Raw genomic sequence first — 18,459 nt, forward strand, 5'->3', positions numbered from 1 at the left:
GCGTGTGAGGTAACGTTTAAATATGTACATGTTACTGTTGTGTTGAAATATGTGGATATATATGTGAATGTTAGCAGGTTTGAGCGAGTGAAGACCGAAAGCGACCAGGGTGCTCGCTCAGACATTAGCCGACACATTAAAACCTAAAGGAGTGCCTGTCTGATACACACACACACACACACACACAATGTAAATTACAATACTCAGGACTTCCCGTTCGGCTGTCAGAAACACAAGACAGTCAATGCTGTCAGTGACTTACACACACACACATGCAAAAACACCCTGGGACTTGTTTTTGGGAGAGGGGAGGAGAGTCAGTCTGACAGGTAAAGGAAGCTCCCTGGTGTAGCAGTTTGCTGCTGCTGCTGCTGTGTGTGTGTGACTGAGGACGACAGAGGACTGCATTCATTATGCAGAATGAGATGTTTACAAAACACCTTTCTCACACACAAGTAAACACGAGAACACACACATCTTCCCCTCGGCTCGCTGCCTGGGTTTGCGGGGAAGGATAGCGGCGCTGCTGTCTCGTATCCATTTGTTCTATCTGGGGTGACAAAGCTGCCTCATTAACTGAATTCTTAATAAGCCAAGCCAAAAGACATCTCCTCACAACTTCTTTTATCTGCCTGTGCATGTACGAGTACGTGAAAGAGCGCGTGTGGGTATAATTTCAATCCACCGTTTCTTTTTTTGCTCTATGACTGTGCGAATGTGTGCGTGCGTTTTTTATGCATTAGTAATTTTAACTCCACATTTTTTTTTGATATTATCTCATAAGTATTTTTTGCATCTGTCTATAATTTCGGTCGGGTGTTTTTTCGTGTTGTTTTTTGTGTTTTTTTGTCTTTGCCTGTGATTGTGATGCGTTCTCTGGTAACGTGGAAAAAAAAATTCAAAAGTAGCACCAGGCAGTGGGGTTGCATTTTTCCTCCATAAAGCAAATGACAAATTAGAGTATTCAGTACAAACAGGACTCTTTCCTGTCATTAAGTGTAGAAACAGGCAGCTAATGAATACATGCTGAAAGTGGGAGCTCTCCGCCACAGCGGTTATGCCTTAATAACCGGTGCTGTGTGCATGTGTGTGCGTGCGTATGTAAAGAAGTGCATACATTCAGTTTTGTTTCTGATTCCTCTGAGAGTATGCACATGCATGCAAATGTACACCCCGCACATTGTGAAAATAAAAACCTCTTTATATCTTTTCATCTGTATCTTCTCTTTTTTGGGGAGGAGCAGGGAGTTTTGTTGGTTGTACCTTTTCCCCCCTTTTTTAAGAACGTCACCAGCCTCCAGTGCTATCCCCTGGGCCCCCGAGGGCCATCAGAGACAAAAACAGCCCCACTTGGCCCAGCAAACAACAAAAGCATGTATTGTTCCTTGAAAGTATTTTAAACACATACCAGTACTGCCTGGAAGGCTGCCAAGTGTAGAATTCCATCAGTGCTACCAGCTCCCTAACACATGTTACTGCTAACCGACACTCAGCCCCCAAGACATAGATGTAACGCAAGATTGCTGCCAATGGACTCACTGGCAGACTGCACTGCTCAAAAGACTCGAGGAGAGCCCGGGTATGTGCCACCTTCCTTCCACAGATAAAGAAAGAGTCAGCGTCAGTGCTGCACAGACACAAAAAATAAATATGCATATAGAAGTACAAAAAAAAAGTGCTGAGTGCACATGCACCAATTTACACACACACGCAGTGTACGTCTGCAGTTACCCTCTCCTGCAAAGCCACAGTGTGTAATCTAAAGATTCAACACAAGGCAATCCCAGCACACCTGAACCCATCTGACCCGACCTTCTTTTATTTCCTGATGGTCATCTTTCCTTTGCCTCCTGCCCAGGCTCTCATTTTCATAAATGCAAAAGAAAAATATTTCCAAGAGCTAAATTGGCTCTCCTGTTTCTCTGCCTGCTGGCAATCACATGTGATCGCAGCTCTGGGGCCGATCCATGAGGTGCAGGGGCCTGTGGATGAGCTTAGCTTAGGTCACCCAATAATAATAAGCATTCATCTCATAATCACTGCCAAGACAAATAAATGAATTATCACAATGAGTCTTTCATACTACATTTTCTCCACTTCTGTGCTGTCTCCCTGTCTCTTTCTCTCCCTTTCTCTGTTGCTCCTTACTTGTTCTTTCTTTCTTCACTTCATTTCTTCCTTCTTTACTATTTGCAGACAAATAGCCATAGAGGTTTATAAGTGACGTAAATCTAAAATCATTCGTGTTTGTCATGTTGATGAAAATGTGACACGTGTAACTGACATAAAGATCAATCTGAAGTTCACAGCTGCCTGACCTCTAGTCTCCCTCCTAAAACACAACATTGCTAAATTATAACATGATCAACTTCTTCTTGTCCTAATCAGTGGACAGCAAGGAAATTAACGTGTTGTTTCAAAAATTGCAGATTACAGAAGACAAAGACACCAGAGCAGATCTTTCTTACTCACTTATGCTCAAGTGTATGTGTGTTGGGTGTCTTGAAAGCCAGTTCACCTCCATCCCCCATGAAAATGGATCAGTATTTACATTAGCATTAGATTTAGACAGCATGGCTCAGCCACTTACTCCCTATTAGCTATCCTGACCTTAGCCCATTAGGGTCTAAAAGCCCCCCGCTTGTCTCCATCACCACCAGGTGAGACTGACCAGACCTCCCTATTTCCCTAAACCATTGTGCCACTGATTTTATCTTTTCCACCGACTCAGAGTAGGAGATAGATCGTGAAATGCTGAGATGAAGATCACTGAAGTGCTAGCATGCTTGTTAGCCTGTTATATTTTATACAGCCAGTGCGCTAAGACTTTTGGGTAGGGCTCATCTTTTCCCATTTTCCCAACACACCAAGATGCTTTTGGGGAATCAAAGCAAGTTCTAATTGACAGGGTCTACGAAAAACACGAGTAAAAGGGCTCCAAATCTGGGACTTTAGCTCATTTACCTGTATCATCAAAGAAGTTTGCGCTACACGGTTATTGTTCTGTTTAACTGAAACTGAAAAGGAAGACAAGGTAAAATAATTTTGGTGCTAAAAGGATCAGTGACTTTTTGCCAAGTTTGTTTTGCTTTGCTCTGCTGGTAGTGGGGACTTGCTACAAAAAAATGTCTCCAAGAGAAAGTGTGACAAAAGGAATGACAGAAGCATACAGTGAACAACACTAAGCGAAAGATTTGATGATACACGGGGTGAAGAAAATCTGTGACAAGGAGAACAAAAGAACAAGAGATGGAAAGAGAGCGAGAGAGAGAATGATAGGGAAGAATCTAGACGAGCGTAGCTGGGTTCAAATCACTAATTACACATTCCTGAGCCTGTGAAGGGGAGTATTGTTTTCCAGTTAGCCCCTATCCTGTCGCATGGTTTCACTTAGCACAAAACAAAAGGTACAGGGAACAAAACACAAGCCTAATACCAGGCCCTGCTAATGACAGAGAAATGGGAGAAATTATCCCTGGGGTGGATCCTCGTGAGAAAATGGCTAGTGATTACTGGACAAAAGGGAGTTCATTTTGAAACTGTCACAAAATGGCAGACTGCCTGCTTCTTTCTTCTAATGGTCGTATTTATCAAATAGATCTGCTTTTTAATGCTTTTTTGATAGACATATCACTGTGCCCATCTACAACTATAGATTCTAGATAGTGGTATATATAATGAATAATCAACTTCATAACAAAGAAGCACACAATTGTCCTTTGTATGCTTATATTACACATTCGAATTTTAAAAAAAAAACAGTGTCAGGTCTTATTCCCTGGAAACGGTATGAAAATGTGGCTTGTTGTGCGGAAAGGCTGCGTCCAGGTGTGTGTATGTTAGGCTGGTCTCTCTGCCAGGAACAGCACAATGAATGTACCTCTTCAGCAGACATGTTTTGCATATTGCCACAGGAAATCAGGTGCCTTGCAGGTGACCTACAACGTGGCTCACTTGATCCGCCGCTACTATTTTTATACAGAGTGCGACCATTTCTTTAGCAGCCGACATCAAAACTCTCCCAGTTAAACAATTTGGAGATATGTCACACAAACTCAGTCATTGAGCCGCGCATTTGCCAAGCTGGGTTCTTCCTTTGCTTCTGTTCCAGCAATGAAGAAGACTACCAATTTTTGCAAGAGACAAGGGGAGGCGGGAGGGTAAGCCGATAGCGGTGGCAGCACCGGGCAGAGTTGCCTAGCTAGTAGTGTTTGCCCAGGCCCCAGCCATCTAAAGGAAGGATATTGTTTTCCCCTGAAAAAGCCTCAGCCGCAGTCCGCATACCAGCGTCCACTCAACATACCAATGGGCTCTTTGAAGATTACTCAAATGTTTGCCTTTGTCCCCCCTCCCTCTGCTCCTGCCCCTAGTCCTATCCTAAACTCCTGCCAGAACGAGGAAAAGAGGAGAAAAGGGCAGCGGAAAGGGGAAGAAACAAAAAAGTCTGACTTGTATCTTCAGAAAACAATTGAAAAACGATACCGTCCTCTGCTGCACTCGAGATACAAAATGGCTTCTGTAAACGATGGGCAGCTACTGAAAGGAAATAACAGCGCTCCGGCAACCAGCACAGCGAATCCAGACACAAACAACAGAGAAGAGCGGCGTAATAATGTGTGACAGGTGATGCACAAGGATGCAAGTCTCCCACCTGTCCGTCGATAAAGTGTGACATGCTTTTACAGGCGCTGCTCGCAGTCAGAAGTGAATATCATGATTCGAATTGGTTAATTTAACTAAATGTGCTGGAAACTACCCTCCCACCTCTGCACCTCACGCACCCCCAGTACACACACACACACACACACACAAACCACATTAATCCTGAACAAGTAAGTGGGCTTTCTATCAGGTCTATTTCAAAGCATTAGGGATTACCTCGCAGAAACTAAGCTGCTTGAACTCACAGGAGGTCAGCGGTATTGTGCTGCCGCAAAGATGGAAGGCCAGTGGTAGAGACGGATAGACAGCAGGACAGGTCAGCTCCCCTTTCTGCAGCTCTCCGGCAACATCCCTAAATCCTTCTCCCTCCTTCTTTCTCTCCCTCTTTTCATCCCCGTCTCTCTCTTTCACCGTATAATCGAATATCTCCCACTACTTATCTATTCACTGAGCACCTAATGGTTAAAATCAATTACAGCTGGAATGCTGAAATACCGAATACGGGTCCACATGCTGATAATGACACAAAGAGTGTGAGAAGGAGAGAGACGGCAAAAGAGAGAGGGAGAGAGGGTGACTTGGGACCGTTCCAAGGGAGTAGCACAATTACCTCCAATCGATCGATTATTGATTTGGAAGGGCGTTGAGGAGTATTTCAGTTCAACTTTGTCCATATCAATATCCTGATAGCTTCATGAGAGGGAAGAAGCACGGCGGCGCTGTCTAAATACCATTTTTAAGCTGATGTAACGTTTTAGACTATTTCAAGAACGGAGCTACAAAAAAACAAGAGGCTACGATTTTTCCTGTCAGCTTTCTTGCAAATTAAGCGCACATTTTTAATGTCAGGTGATTTCAAAAGTAAAGCTAATGAACTTACACAAAAAGTATTTATCTGATCTCTCTGCCATGTGATCTGTCTGAGGCTGCTCTGATCAAATCAATGCATCAAAAGTGGAGACAACACGCCCCCGAGAGATCATGTTTGAGCTCATGCGCCTTCTTTGATTATTACTTTGTTTTCAGTTGTTTTTCTTCTTCTTCTTTCTTTTTTTTCTTCCCCTAAACAATCTTGTTATCTTTGTCCTAACAGGATGATCGAGACCCAAGAGAAAGGCGAGGATAGGGCGGAGTTTGGGGTATTTAAAAAAAAAAAAGGTTAGAGGAAGACAAGTGTGTGAGTAGGGGGCATGTGGATGGAAAACGGGAGGAGGGAAGTGTGTATCTGAGCGTCTGTTGGGATATAGTGAGGGTGGGAATGTTAAGACGAGGGGAAAAAGACAAAAAGGAAAAGAAACTTCTGGTAACTCCTTTGTTCCCACATCCCAGCAATGCTCCCTTCCTTCTGGTGGTCTGGAAGACACTGACCCCCCCCTCCTTCTGCACACTTCACAATCCCCTCCCACCCCCCTTCTGCTATCGTTCCCATACCTGTCAGCCTCGATCTGCTTCACAGTCCCCTGCACATGGACGCGGCCCAAATGACCCACACCTCAGAGGGGTGCGAATGATTATGAAAGGGATCACATCTAGCTATTAATATGAGAAAACCAGCTCAGTCTGTTTTTCTGTGTCACACACAGAAAAAAAACCCCCACACACATGAGCACACACCTGGTCAACAAACTCATCAAAAAGTCAAGAATTTGAGGAAATTTAAGAGGGGAAATTAAACATTACATATGAGTGTCAGTCAAAAGCTGGACCAAAGCTGGACATTACGCACACACACCCACAGATATGTGTATAAACACTCATGTTCTGGCGACCATCTGGTAAAGGCGTTGGAGGGAGAAGGGGCGAAACTCTTATTAATATCTATGAGGATTATTTGGCAGATGGGGGGAGGGTGGGGAAGCCTGTCCATTCAAACCTCTCCGTCAAACAGAAAGCTACAGAGTTCACACACACAAACACACCCGTGCACACACACCTGCTTTTATGCTTTAATTAGCCGCTACCCTCCACACCCCCTCCCCCACCCCACTTCACCACCCCCGGACCTCTGAAAGATTTCTATTGTAATCTCCATGCAGGTGAAAGAGGAGATGATTTGAATAATCTACTAACTGGCATCAGAAAAACGAAAAAGAAAGAGGGACGGACAACCTTCCTGGCAAAAAAACCCCCACACAACAAAAAAAACAAAAAAAACCACACAGAGGTGAATTAGTTTATCTGCTCAGGTGCTGAACTCTTGTTGGCATCATCTGTCTCCATGACAGAATATGAAAATCTATATCTAGCAGTCAAGTAGCATCTAGCGTGAAGTGGCTGAGAACATTCCTTTTTGAAGAGAACAGCAACTCTTTAAGTCTGTCTGCGAGTCTGAGACAAGGACGCTGTGATCAAGAGCCTGTGTCTGGAACAAGCGTACACGGGCTCAAGTGGGAATGGTAACTTGATGACTACAATTGTGAACGAGTGCGTCTCTATGAATGTATGTAACGCTATACCTCTTTATGGACATATGAATTTAAGAGTGTGCGCGCGTGTGTGTGTCATAAACGGTGCCATGCATTTGAAATAGATCCAGTCTCTTTTCTATTCCGGGTACCAGCACAATGACTTTTTATGCAAATCTATGGGAGTCAATCTCCTGTCCATTTCCCCATCACACAAGTCCAAATGACAGTCCAATAATTTGGGCTGCATATATATAGGGCCATTTGATTTTCAAATGAGAGTGGGCAGGGTTGACCCTTGCTAATAGCCAAGGCACAGTGGTAGACTTAATATCACAGATCACAATATCACGCAAGCGCAGCTACCTCCATCAGAGAGAGATGGAAGAAAATTAAATGTGAGGAAGGGGGGGGCGGAGATAAAAGACTGAAAAAAGGTCCCTCAGTTGATAGAAAAAGCAAGAGAGAGAGAGAAAGAAAAAAAGGGGGGGGGGGGCAGAGAGAGGGAGGGAGAGATACAAAGAAGATGATGAAAATGAGAAAAGGGAGGCGTTTGGATGCATCTACAAACCACAGTCTCCTTTCCTCATCTTCTTACTCCCTACTCACCCTCCTCCCATTACAGCCCTTGTTTAATTCCCCCCACCCCCTGATTCCCAGCCATGGTGTTGCCAAGAGGATCATGGGTAATGAGATGGCCTATCTGCTGCTCCCCAGGGGAGAGATAGAAAAAGAGAGAAAAAAAGAGTCAGAGACAAAACAAAAAAAGGGGCTGGTAAGACAGAGTTTGTGAACGAGTGTTTGAGCGAGAAGAAGAGACAGATGTTTAAAAAAAAGACGCTTTCTATTGTTTTTCTTTTCCTCTATTTGTCACACTAACAACCGACTACCAAATCTGAATATCCTTTCTCTTCTGATCGCCATCATAAAAAGTAAAAGAAAAAGCAAAAAAAACCTTTTATGACCTCGAATTTCTGAGTTCAAAGGAGATGGCGAGGGAAGTAAAGGAAGGGGGAAAATAATGAAAAGGAAAACAGAGATATGGAAAAGTGCAGTGGACCCCGGAGGTCCATTTCCGCTTGAATTATGACGGAAAGTTGGATAGACTGACAGCGGTTGAGGACAGTTAAGATTTACTCAGACAACCATCTGAGAAACAGGTGCCATGGCCTGCAAGACACACAAAGTGTGTGTGTGTGTGTGTGTGTGTGTGTGTGTGTGTGTGTGTGTGTGTGTGTGTGTGTGTGTGGTCCTTGCCCATGCCACATTGACCATGAACATTCTCAACTCCTAATGACCCAGGGGCAAGCCCAGATCTCAACCTCAAAGGCGACACGCACGCACACACACACACGGACTACAAACTAAACCCCCTACTTAGCCAGGCAGCACTTGTGAATGGCACTGACAGATTTACCCCCGTCTCCATGTTTATTAAGCCCAGTGTTTGTTATTAAAAATCAGCCATATATCATCATATTCAGTGGTAAGCCAAACACAAGTGCTTCCAGCAATGGACACGCTATGCTACAACACCATTTAGTGCAGAACTTACCTCACAGGCTGCCAGCATACAAATGCTATTTTAAAACATCTTCTATTTTGTCGTTTACATTATTTGTAGGGGGATAAAGGTTTGCACTGGACAGCTGCGATAATACCTGCGAAGCGAGGTTCTACACTCACACCAGCTAAATTCTATATTAGGAGATACTGTGTAGAAAAAAACAACCTGAGTGGTACCAACCAGCCCTGATCACTTTTCCTATATTTCTTCTCTAAAGGGGAGTGAGGTGTACTCCTCGGTTATTCCATGTAAGGCCTGTAACTTCCTGCACCACCTGCTGTGCCCTGGACACCAGATGACTTGATGTCCATGTGCTGCTAATGTAATTTCCCTCTTGCTGTTTGAAAGTCTGGAAAAAAAAAAACCCTTTCAAACTCTCAGTTCCCCTCAGAAGTACTCCATTGCTGCGACAAAGCAGCCATAAAATCTCCTGAATATGCTTTTTGTTTGTATCTTCAAATGGTTTCCCATGCCATAAAGATATTCTGTGTTTCCAAAAAATCCAGATGGTAAAGTCGTCAACACTCGGATCTTTTATGCACCCGGCCAAGCTACCTCTATCCCCATGTGCTTTTCACCTCTGCCAATACATAAAAGGAGAGGTGTTTTTCTGGTCAAATAAAGAAATGATTTTTTTTTTCCTCTGCACCGCTCTCTGCTCTGTCTGTACTTTCTCTCTCCCTCACGCTTGGCTTTACCACCACATGTCCAAGGGTAAAATAGAGGAATTTCTGCCAGAGGCATTAAAAGCGTCATCTGTGGAACAGATTTGTTGAGGCCCTTTGGGGGTAGGTGGGTGGCTAGATGGGATGCAGTGGTACATGGGTGCACTGAGGGGGCACTGGATGACCCTTTCTTGCCTTGGCTGATCTTGTGTTTCTGCGTGCCTAAAAAGATGCTCCGCTGCATAACGTAATGTTCTTGGAAAGCAAAAATATGAACAAAAGCAGGAATATGTTGAGGCGCACCCCTTGGTTCCGTTTCTGTGCAGCTGATTGTGTTTCTCGGGTTTTGTACATTTAATCACAACTGTTATAAATAGCGTTTTGCTTGATTAAATGGCTGCCAGTGTTTAGTGTAGCCTTGGTAACCTAACTGGCTGTTGCCTCGCTTTAAATCAACTGAAAGAGCAGGCAAAAGTTGCTCAGCACTTTCAAACACATGTTCGCAAAGGCACATACACACACACACACACACAGGGTAAAGTTTTCCTATGACAGTAAAGAGACTTGATTTGAGTCATCTAATCAAGCTGATCTTATAGGTTAGGACCTTGGCTAATGTGGGCTAATGTGCAAGCAGCATTTGCTCATAATTTAAAAATGTTCCTTGAGTAGAGACATCTTCAACTCATCCCATGCCAAGTCCAGCCCCTTTTTTTCCAGGCTGCTGGACAATCCTGTGACAATGTGTACATCCTGTTGAAGTCAAGACTGTTTTAAATAACCCCAAGAATGCCAATGTGCTTAATCCAGTTTAGGCATGACAGTGTAAGGAAGAATCAGTTGCAGATTTTCAAATAAACGTAAGTCCTTTAAGATTACTATGCGACACAGTGCACATACACAACACATGCACAATAAATGATGGTGACTGAAGTCTGTAAAGTGAGGCTGCTTCATAAACACAATTTTCCAGATTCAAATCATAAAAACTTTATCGCACATTACGTCTTTTCTGAGTTTCGTGTTTTCATTGTTGGCAAAATGCAGTTGGATTTTTATTGTTGCTTAAAAATACAAAAAACAGCTCTAGTTTGAAAATAAGAGGACAGAACTGTCCTTTTATTATTGTACTTTTATTTTTATTCCACTAATGTGGGTTCATCCTTGTAAAAATAAAATTATATTTCTGTCAATAGGATCTTATTTTCTACACGTTCTTATCCCTGTTGCCTCCACGTTTAAGAAACAACACGCTCAAACACCTCCCACTGCCAAATGTTGAATAGAGTAGTAAAGAAATCCTCATTAATGTAATGCACTTGATCCAGGCCTGTAGGTCAAGGCCTTGGAAATGTAATAGCATCCTATTAAAACGAAGGAGAAGTCTAACAAATTAAATCAACTTAAATATATAGAGGGACAGGAAGATGCCAAATATTGGGCATATTGGAATTTCTTTAGATTAACTTTTTATTATTTATTGCTCTGAGTGCGAAGACTTTAATTAGTTAAGTAGCTCAATTAATACAGCTCTGATGGGAAACTAGTGTGGTAATGCTGTGGTAAATTAAAATTGAATAATTAAAGGTAAAATAAACAAAACAAGCTACAGTTCTGGTGCAAGATGATGTAACCAACAGGGTGTGTTTCTTTTATAAATAATCATAATATTATTGTAATTATATCAATTAAAGTCAGATTTAACATTTCATACTTAATCTATCATTTTATAATATTTCAAAATATAAAACAGGCTCGAAATAATTACTGCATAAAGTGTCATGTTTCTCCTGCATCTGATTGAGCTTCACATAAAGTCAAACATCAAGAGTAACATGAATAGTGCTGCTATTGTTGGCACTGTCATTAGGGCTTGACAATGTAGGGGGGAAAATATTTCTCTGCTGGTACTTGACTTGTGAATGATTAAAAGGAACTGCAGAGCCAGCTGATAACAAACAGGAAATATACCCATATCAGATGGGATCTTCCTCGGTACTCTTGCACTGACCTTTTCCATCTTTGTCATTCCACTCTCACGGGAACTTTATATGTGTGTCACACTACGCTTAAGAGAGTGGGGTCATTTGTTTTGAACCAAAAACAATAAATAAATAAAAATAAAGTATGTGCTCTCTGAATCGTGTGTTCTTGCTAGATCTGCATTAACATGAATTCCATTGTCTGTATTAGGCTGCATGTTATGAGATGTAACATCGGTGTCCTGCAAAAAACACAGAACCATATGTTTTTTGTTTCTTTGTAAATTATCTTCAGAAATTCATTTTCAGCCTCACTCGTAGGCAGTGTCGTTCCACTGCTTGTTTGCTTTTTTCTTAGCAGAGCCAAAGAGCTGAGATTAGCGAACTGGTTTTTGCAGGACACGGCGTGGGTAAATAGTGTTTTTACCTTATAGAGGCGGATGGCAGATTCATGCCTCTGGTTGGTGGCATGTAGCCTCAGTTTATCCACGCTATTGCTGTAGTAGTCACAGGCATTGCACTTGAGGTGCACAGGGTTGCCAATGGCCACACATTTTAATCTCCACTGGTTGGCCTTGCCACCCTCCTTGATGTGGGCCACCAGCTGGTGCTTCTGCATGTGCTTGTCTGTCTTGCAGTGCAGCTGAAAGTTGGCCTTAAGCTGAGTGTTGTAGCTGCAGAGCTTGCACTGGTAGACATCGCCGACCACGCAGCGCCACTCCTCTTCGGCCAAAGAGCGCTCGGCATTGACGTGGGCGTTGAGAGCCTCCAGGCTGTCTGTGGAGTAGCAGTTGCACACTGCGCACTGGTACAGGCGCAGCGAGGGGTCGTTGATAGGTGGCGACAAGGAGGACAGGGAGGGATCTGATGAGGACATGCCCCCCATTCCAGCTGAGGAAACCAGGGACAGGTCGTCTGCCATCAGCTGACCGCTTGCAAGACGCAACTCTGCTGATAGGTCATTATTCACTAAGGAGAAAATTAGAGAAAAGCTAGGTTAGACTGTTAGAGAGGAGTTGAGATGGAAGTGTAAAAGGTAAAACCTCAAAAAAGGATTACATACTTGAAAGCACACAACGATAACATTTTAGACAGGAGGCAGGCAGCAAGCACAGCAAGAGGAGTGTTAAAAACAAAGTAATATGACAAAAAGCCAACGCTATAGTAAAAATGAAAGCCTGGAATGCATATGGAGCGATAAAGGATAGAGGTACAAAAAAAGGGAAAAGATTTTTTTTATTAAATGAAATTAAGTGTGGAAAGCCAAGTGAGTCTTCTTTGCAGGCCTCTTTCACACAAAAGGATTTGATAAAATAAAGCCTTGCAGAGGACTAGGGCTCCTTACAAAGTCTTGTCTATAAAAAACCTTAATAGGATTGAATCAGGATCAATTACAATCATCCTTTTCAACTTGCTAACTCGCTCATCAGGTAGCTTTAATTACTGGTCTCAGCTGTGGTGGGACAACGGCTGCAGGGCTCCAGTCTTTTCTCACATACGCACAGATTTTTGAAAAGCTGATCAATGCTTTACACAGTTTTTTTTCCTAAAAAACGGCCATTCATACAAATGTAATTAACACTTTCGTTTGATCCCTTCATTGTCCCTTTATGTATGTTACCAAAGCTCATACTGTGTTTTTAAGTGTATAGAGGTATTAACAATTACACATCATTTCTATCTTTTCTACATAATTCATTTGGATGGCCAAATGTGTGTGATATGTGTGGGTGTGCACTGGATTAAAAAAGCACACGGATGCAAGATAATGTGAAAGTATCACACTATTTGTCATTTACAAGGTGCATATAAGTGTCTATCTGGGTATCTATCTATACACACAGACACAGACACATATATATATATTAAAAACCTATCTATGTATGCAATGGACAGCTGTGCTCACTATAGGGAGCTGTCTGTTATCACTGTAATTCACTGAGAGTACATCTGCTAGCTGGGCTGTGACCTCCACACTAGAGGAGGGAGTGGGTGTGCAACACTGCAGGGTCATTGTTAAATCTCTCTCACTCCTACGGGAATCCGCTTCCTACTGTGTGCGAGTGTGTGTCTGTGTACATGTGTGCTAATGTGTGTGTTCTCTCCAGGGTGAGCAAAGGTGGGGTGGGGTGTGTATGGTGGGGGATTAAGCTGACTTAAGAAAATTACAAATGAAAGATTAAGAATAATTCTCATGTGGCATCTCATAATCATTTTTTAATCAGTGAGAGCGGTCAAAGAAAGGAGACAATGACAGAGGGACAATATGAGAGCAGAGATAAGAGCCAAAGAGAAAGAAAAGGGGGGCAAGGGAATGGGGCCAAGGCTAAAGATGGGAGCAGAAAAAAGGAAGGTGAGAAGGCGTAGAAAAAGATAAATAAAAAAAATCAACAGAAAGAAGAAAATGCAGAGAGATAAAAAAAAAAAACCTAGATAGCATCAGATATATGAGATAAAACAGAATAACTGGCCCAGTGATAAATGAGCAGAAGTAAACTGAAAGAATAAGCTTGAGGCCAAAAATTCAAAACAGGAACTTTCTCACATCATAAGCAGAAATATCCCTTTCCCTGCCATTTCCCATCTCTTTTTTTTGTTTTTTGCTTTGTTTCAAATTTAGTACCACTCACCTAGACCAGATCCGAGAGCGGCAGCGGTTGCAGGATCTAGCTGAAAGGGGTTGATCATCATCTGAGCGTCTGGGCCACTGCTGCTGGCTGGGTTCTCCAGTTTTACACCCGCAAGGCCCATGTTTTGAGCCAGGTAGTACTGGTAAAGCTCTGCCTCAGCTGGAGCCAGGCCCAGATGGAGGCTGTGTTGAATCTGCTTCATGTTCTGCTGCAGCAGCATCATGTTGTGCATGTGCTTCTCGCTGGTCATGTGGATTCGCAAGTTTCGTGCCACATTGGTCTCGTAGTCACAAACCTGTTAGAAGAAAAGTGGAACAATATAAGTGTATTAGGAAGTCTAACTCTGCCAGTGTGATTGTTATCGGCAAAGCACTTTTTTCCCACTTAGAATTACATGAAACCATCAACAGCTAACAACAAAACAGGACATGAAAGCGTTTTATTACCATGGTTATGGTGATGAAGACTAGAATGTATAAGAAATTCTATTTTAAATTTGAAGGTCAGATGATGTGGCCAAGAAAAATAATAGACACAGTGACGCATAGGGAAATAACCGCCTCATTGTGTGGACAGTGCAACAAGGAAGTTGGTATGTTGCTGCCACGGAGCTACAATGATGCTCTGTTTGTTTCATTACCTCACAGCGCCAAGTGGGCTTCTGTTTGGGCTTGGATGGTGAGGGTGCCCCACAACCTCCACCAAGGCTTGCACTGGGCACAGGGTTGGCATGGTTGTGGTTGTACTGTGCTTCACTTCCACCATTCTGGAGTGTTTGCACGTTGTTCAGATGCTTGTCTGACTGCATGTGGATGCTTAGGTTGCCTTTGGTGGTGGTTGAGTAGTTGCATACCTATAAGAGAAGCAAACACTGGGAATTAATACTAATAATAGCAATGATGTATGATAACCATTAAATACATCCAGGACAAATAATAGTTGTTTTTTGATTTGTTGTTCAGCACTATAATTCAAAATGTATCCTTAAAGCTACAACGTATGTTGAAGAAAAGAGAAAACAACATCCAACTGCCTCTTTTCCCTTTTTAATGCTGAAATACAAACTTTTTAGAATTTTGGGTAAATCAAAAGTAATAAATAGTCCACGCAAAAAAAAAAACATAAGCGAAATGCTCCTTATTTGACAATTTCACAAAATTAAAAAAAATAGAGGGAAATGGAACTCCACAGACATGAAACATAAGATGGACAGACCTCACAACGGAAAGGCTTGTATCCACAGGTATAGCTTTCTCCTCTGGCTAAACGAGGGTGAGCCTGTCCTGTGCGGCAGTACACACACGATCCACCTGACTCTGGATGTTTCTCCTTCATGTGAGCGTCCAGTGTCTGCTGGTACTTGTAGTGCCAGTTACACTTGGGACACTTCAGCGTCTTGCAGGAGTTCCTTGAATGCATCATCGTCATATGCCCTCCCAGAGATCGTGAGGATCCCAAGACCGTGTCACACTTGGGGCACTCTACTCCGCTACCTGGTGACCCTTCACCAGGGCCAGGGGTTCCAGGAGTCCCTGGAGTTCCAGGTGTACTTGGGTTTCCTGTGTGTTGATGCAGAGGCCCAGGACTCTCATCATCTCTGCGCAACGTCATCATGTCAAGAGGGTTTGAGGATGGTGATAAGCCATCCCGTCCTGCCAGGCCTTCATTGGTTGAGTCACTGCTGCTCTCCCGCTCTCTGGCAGCTGCCAGGGCAGTGGACAAACGGCTCTTCTCCATCTCCAGCTTCTCACTAACAGGTAAGGAGGAAAGGGAAGCGGATGCAGGGCCTTTACTGTCACTATTCAACTTTAGCACACTGTTGGAAAGGGGGGAAATACTTTGGTTTAAGAGAGGGAAATCTTTGCTACTGGTGCTGTCGGCCCGCTGGCCTGTCATCGTCATGACCTGTTCCTCCTCCTCTTCTGCCTCCATATCCGCTCCACCACCACTGGAATAAGCATCCTCATCCTGCTCTGGACTTTCTCTTCCCACCATACCGGGCTCCCGCTTAATGGGCGGGTACTGGCTCAGATCTGGCCCATTGGGTTGCAAAGTGCAAGTGTCCCTAATGTGGCCTTTGCAGTCACGATCAGAGTTCCGCCCTTCCAGGCTGCCACCAGTGGTAGCAGCAGCAGAACTCCCGCTGGGGTTCTGTGGGCACCAGCCCCTCCCCCGAGGTTTGGGTTGGTCTCAGCCTTTGGCATGCTTTGGGATCTGGGGGTTTGGTCAGTAGAGGAGCTGCTGGCACTGCCCTTTAGGAAGGCAAAACCTGCCTGAAGGGAATCTGCATTCTCCCCACTACTGTGGAAAGCATTCCACAAGCCGCGGAGCCCCGTGTCTGGCCCTAGGAAGTTGGCAGGTGAGGGAAAGTGGGGTAGCACAGAGTTTGGGGTTTTTTTTGGTTCCAGAAAGCTTATAAGAGGTTCTTTGTCCTTGCCGATGCCCTGAATGATGGCAGAGATGTGCTTGTTGCTCAGCAGCTTCTGCTCCTGCTCATTCAGGGTCATGCGGTGGTCATGGACAGCATGTGTCACGAAGGAACGGCTGTAGCCAAAAGACAACTTGCACAGGAAACACATCAGTACAGGCTTCCGCCGCCCATCCGCCACACAGCCCTCAAACTTGGACAAGTCCACATTGTTGGGGACATCTTTGGACACACAGGAGTTTTTGGCTGCACCATCCGCCTTTAGATAGTCTTTGTCGGTCTTATGGCGGAGGTCATAGACACGGAAACTGTGCAACACAGGACCAGCGCCTGCCAGCCCTCCAGCTGAGGTATTTGGGAAGGAGGGGTGGTCAGCCGCTAGGGATTTACTCCCAAGGGATGAGGCAATGTGGAAGGTGTTTATGATCTGGGGGTAGAAGGACATGGGTGCAGCGGGCTGCTCCAACCGTTCCCCCCCTGGGCTCAGGCCACTTTGACCACTGCTGACCTGGGTATTCGGGAAGGTCTGGGGGGACAGCAGGCCCCTGAATTGGAGAGCCCCAGAGAGCTCCCCCTGGTTGCCACGCTGCTCTTTGGAGTCCTCCAGGATGAAGGCAGAGCCATCGGGCTGGTAGATGATCTCGCCGCACAGGTTCTCCACATCACTATCCTCTTCCATCTCCATCTCGCTGTTCATTTCCCCCACTTCTGCAGCACCCACCTCACGGTCTCCTTCATCCTCGCTCTCGTCCCCTATCATCCCTTCAATCTCCTCACCCTCCTCGTGACCTCCAGTAGTAGGCAGGCGGGCGTTGGGGCAGTGGTGCTCCATGTATTTTTGTAAACTGGAGAAGGAATTAGAACATTCGTTGCAGGGGATCTCCTTTGCCGGTGCCACGGGGGATGTGGCAGGGGCAGAACAGTCCGAACCCAAAGCTGCTCCTCCTCCTACTCCTGGTAAAGTTCCGGTAACACTCCCTTTGTTACCGGTAGTAAAGCTTTCTCTTCGACTCTGCTCAGTTACAGGGTCGGTGGTTGCACTGACAGTGGTGGGGGTAGTAGTGGACCTCAGCGGACTCACAACGGATTCTCCAAGGCCATTCTCTGGCTCTCCAATGGCAGCAGGTGACGATTGGTTGTTGTTGGCATTGGTGCTGTTGGCGACACTGGTCTCCATGGCGATGACGGAGTTGTCCTCAGCAGCAGCATCCAGCCTCTGGCCACCATGTTCCTGCTGCCGTGACGACACCATAGGGGGAGAGTCACAAGTTGCCATGACGACCACTACATAGGGATCTCATCTCATCCAGCCCAACAGGGACCTGAGTTGGAGAACGACAGAAATCAAAAAAGAACATCAGAGATTTAGCAAATACTATTCAACAGTAAACTTAATAGGCAATTTCAGAATCACTAGTAACTCCTATATAAGTCAATTTAAGACATGACTTAAACCAAGTGCTAAATATGTGATGGATTTCTCTAAAGAAGGTTTTTAAATTAACCCATTTCAACAAAATTCAGAGCTTTTGAGTTTTCTACAACAAAATAACCAAGAACGACTTTAAGTCCCACTGATGACAACGCCTTTCCCAAATTAACTCCTATATGGCAGTCTAGTATAAACCATATATACTATACTGTTCAAATGGCACTCCAGAAATCCAATATTAAGTGGATTTATGAACAAAGCAGCTGCACAGCAGTTGGCAGCTGGTAAGTTTAAAGAAATAACCTGATCATCTGATTAGTGGACTCTTCTGTGTTTAAAGATTATTTCTTCATATTGCCATGAACTGGCCTTGGATTCGTTCTTTCTCTTTTACTTTCTTAAAAGCACATATGCGAGCAAAACAACTAACAAACAGAGGTAATGACCCATCAAGTTAGCGTGTTGCATTATGAGAAATAATGTGAATTGTAGAGGTTCTTAGTCATTGGAAAATAAGTCTTGGCATACTCTTACAAATCCGGAGTTTCTAATTGGGCAGCAACTATTAAGCTAGTAATGCCCTGAAATTATGTGGTAGGCTTTGTTTGGACAGTAGAACCAAGAGTGTGTCTGTGCCATGAGGAATGGTGGAGCACTGTGTAGCACTGTAAAAAAAATAGAGAATTTT

The 18,459-nt window shown here is 44.0% G+C and overlaps 1 protein-coding gene across 1 annotated transcript in view; it reads right to left on the minus strand.

Moving 5' to 3' along the window:
- Positions 1-18,459, minus strand: part of zfhx4 (zinc finger homeobox 4) — a 93,369-nt gene that overhangs the window by 41,779 nt on the left and 33,131 nt on the right. Inside the window, 5 exon segments of the mRNA XM_025910132.1 lie at positions 11,709-12,250; positions 13,912-14,206; positions 14,552-14,764; positions 15,127-16,055; positions 16,058-17,661. Coding sequence (XP_025765917.1) covers positions 11,709-12,250; positions 13,912-14,206; positions 14,552-14,764; positions 15,127-16,055; positions 16,058-17,615 — 3,537 coding nt within the window. The 5' untranslated portion in view covers positions 17,616-17,661.

The sequence above is a fragment of the Oreochromis niloticus genome, linkage group LG9 (assembly GCF_001858045.2).
Source record: "Oreochromis niloticus isolate F11D_XX linkage group LG9, O_niloticus_UMD_NMBU, whole genome shotgun sequence".
Classification (NCBI taxonomy): domain Eukaryota; kingdom Metazoa; phylum Chordata; class Actinopteri; order Cichliformes; family Cichlidae; genus Oreochromis; species Oreochromis niloticus.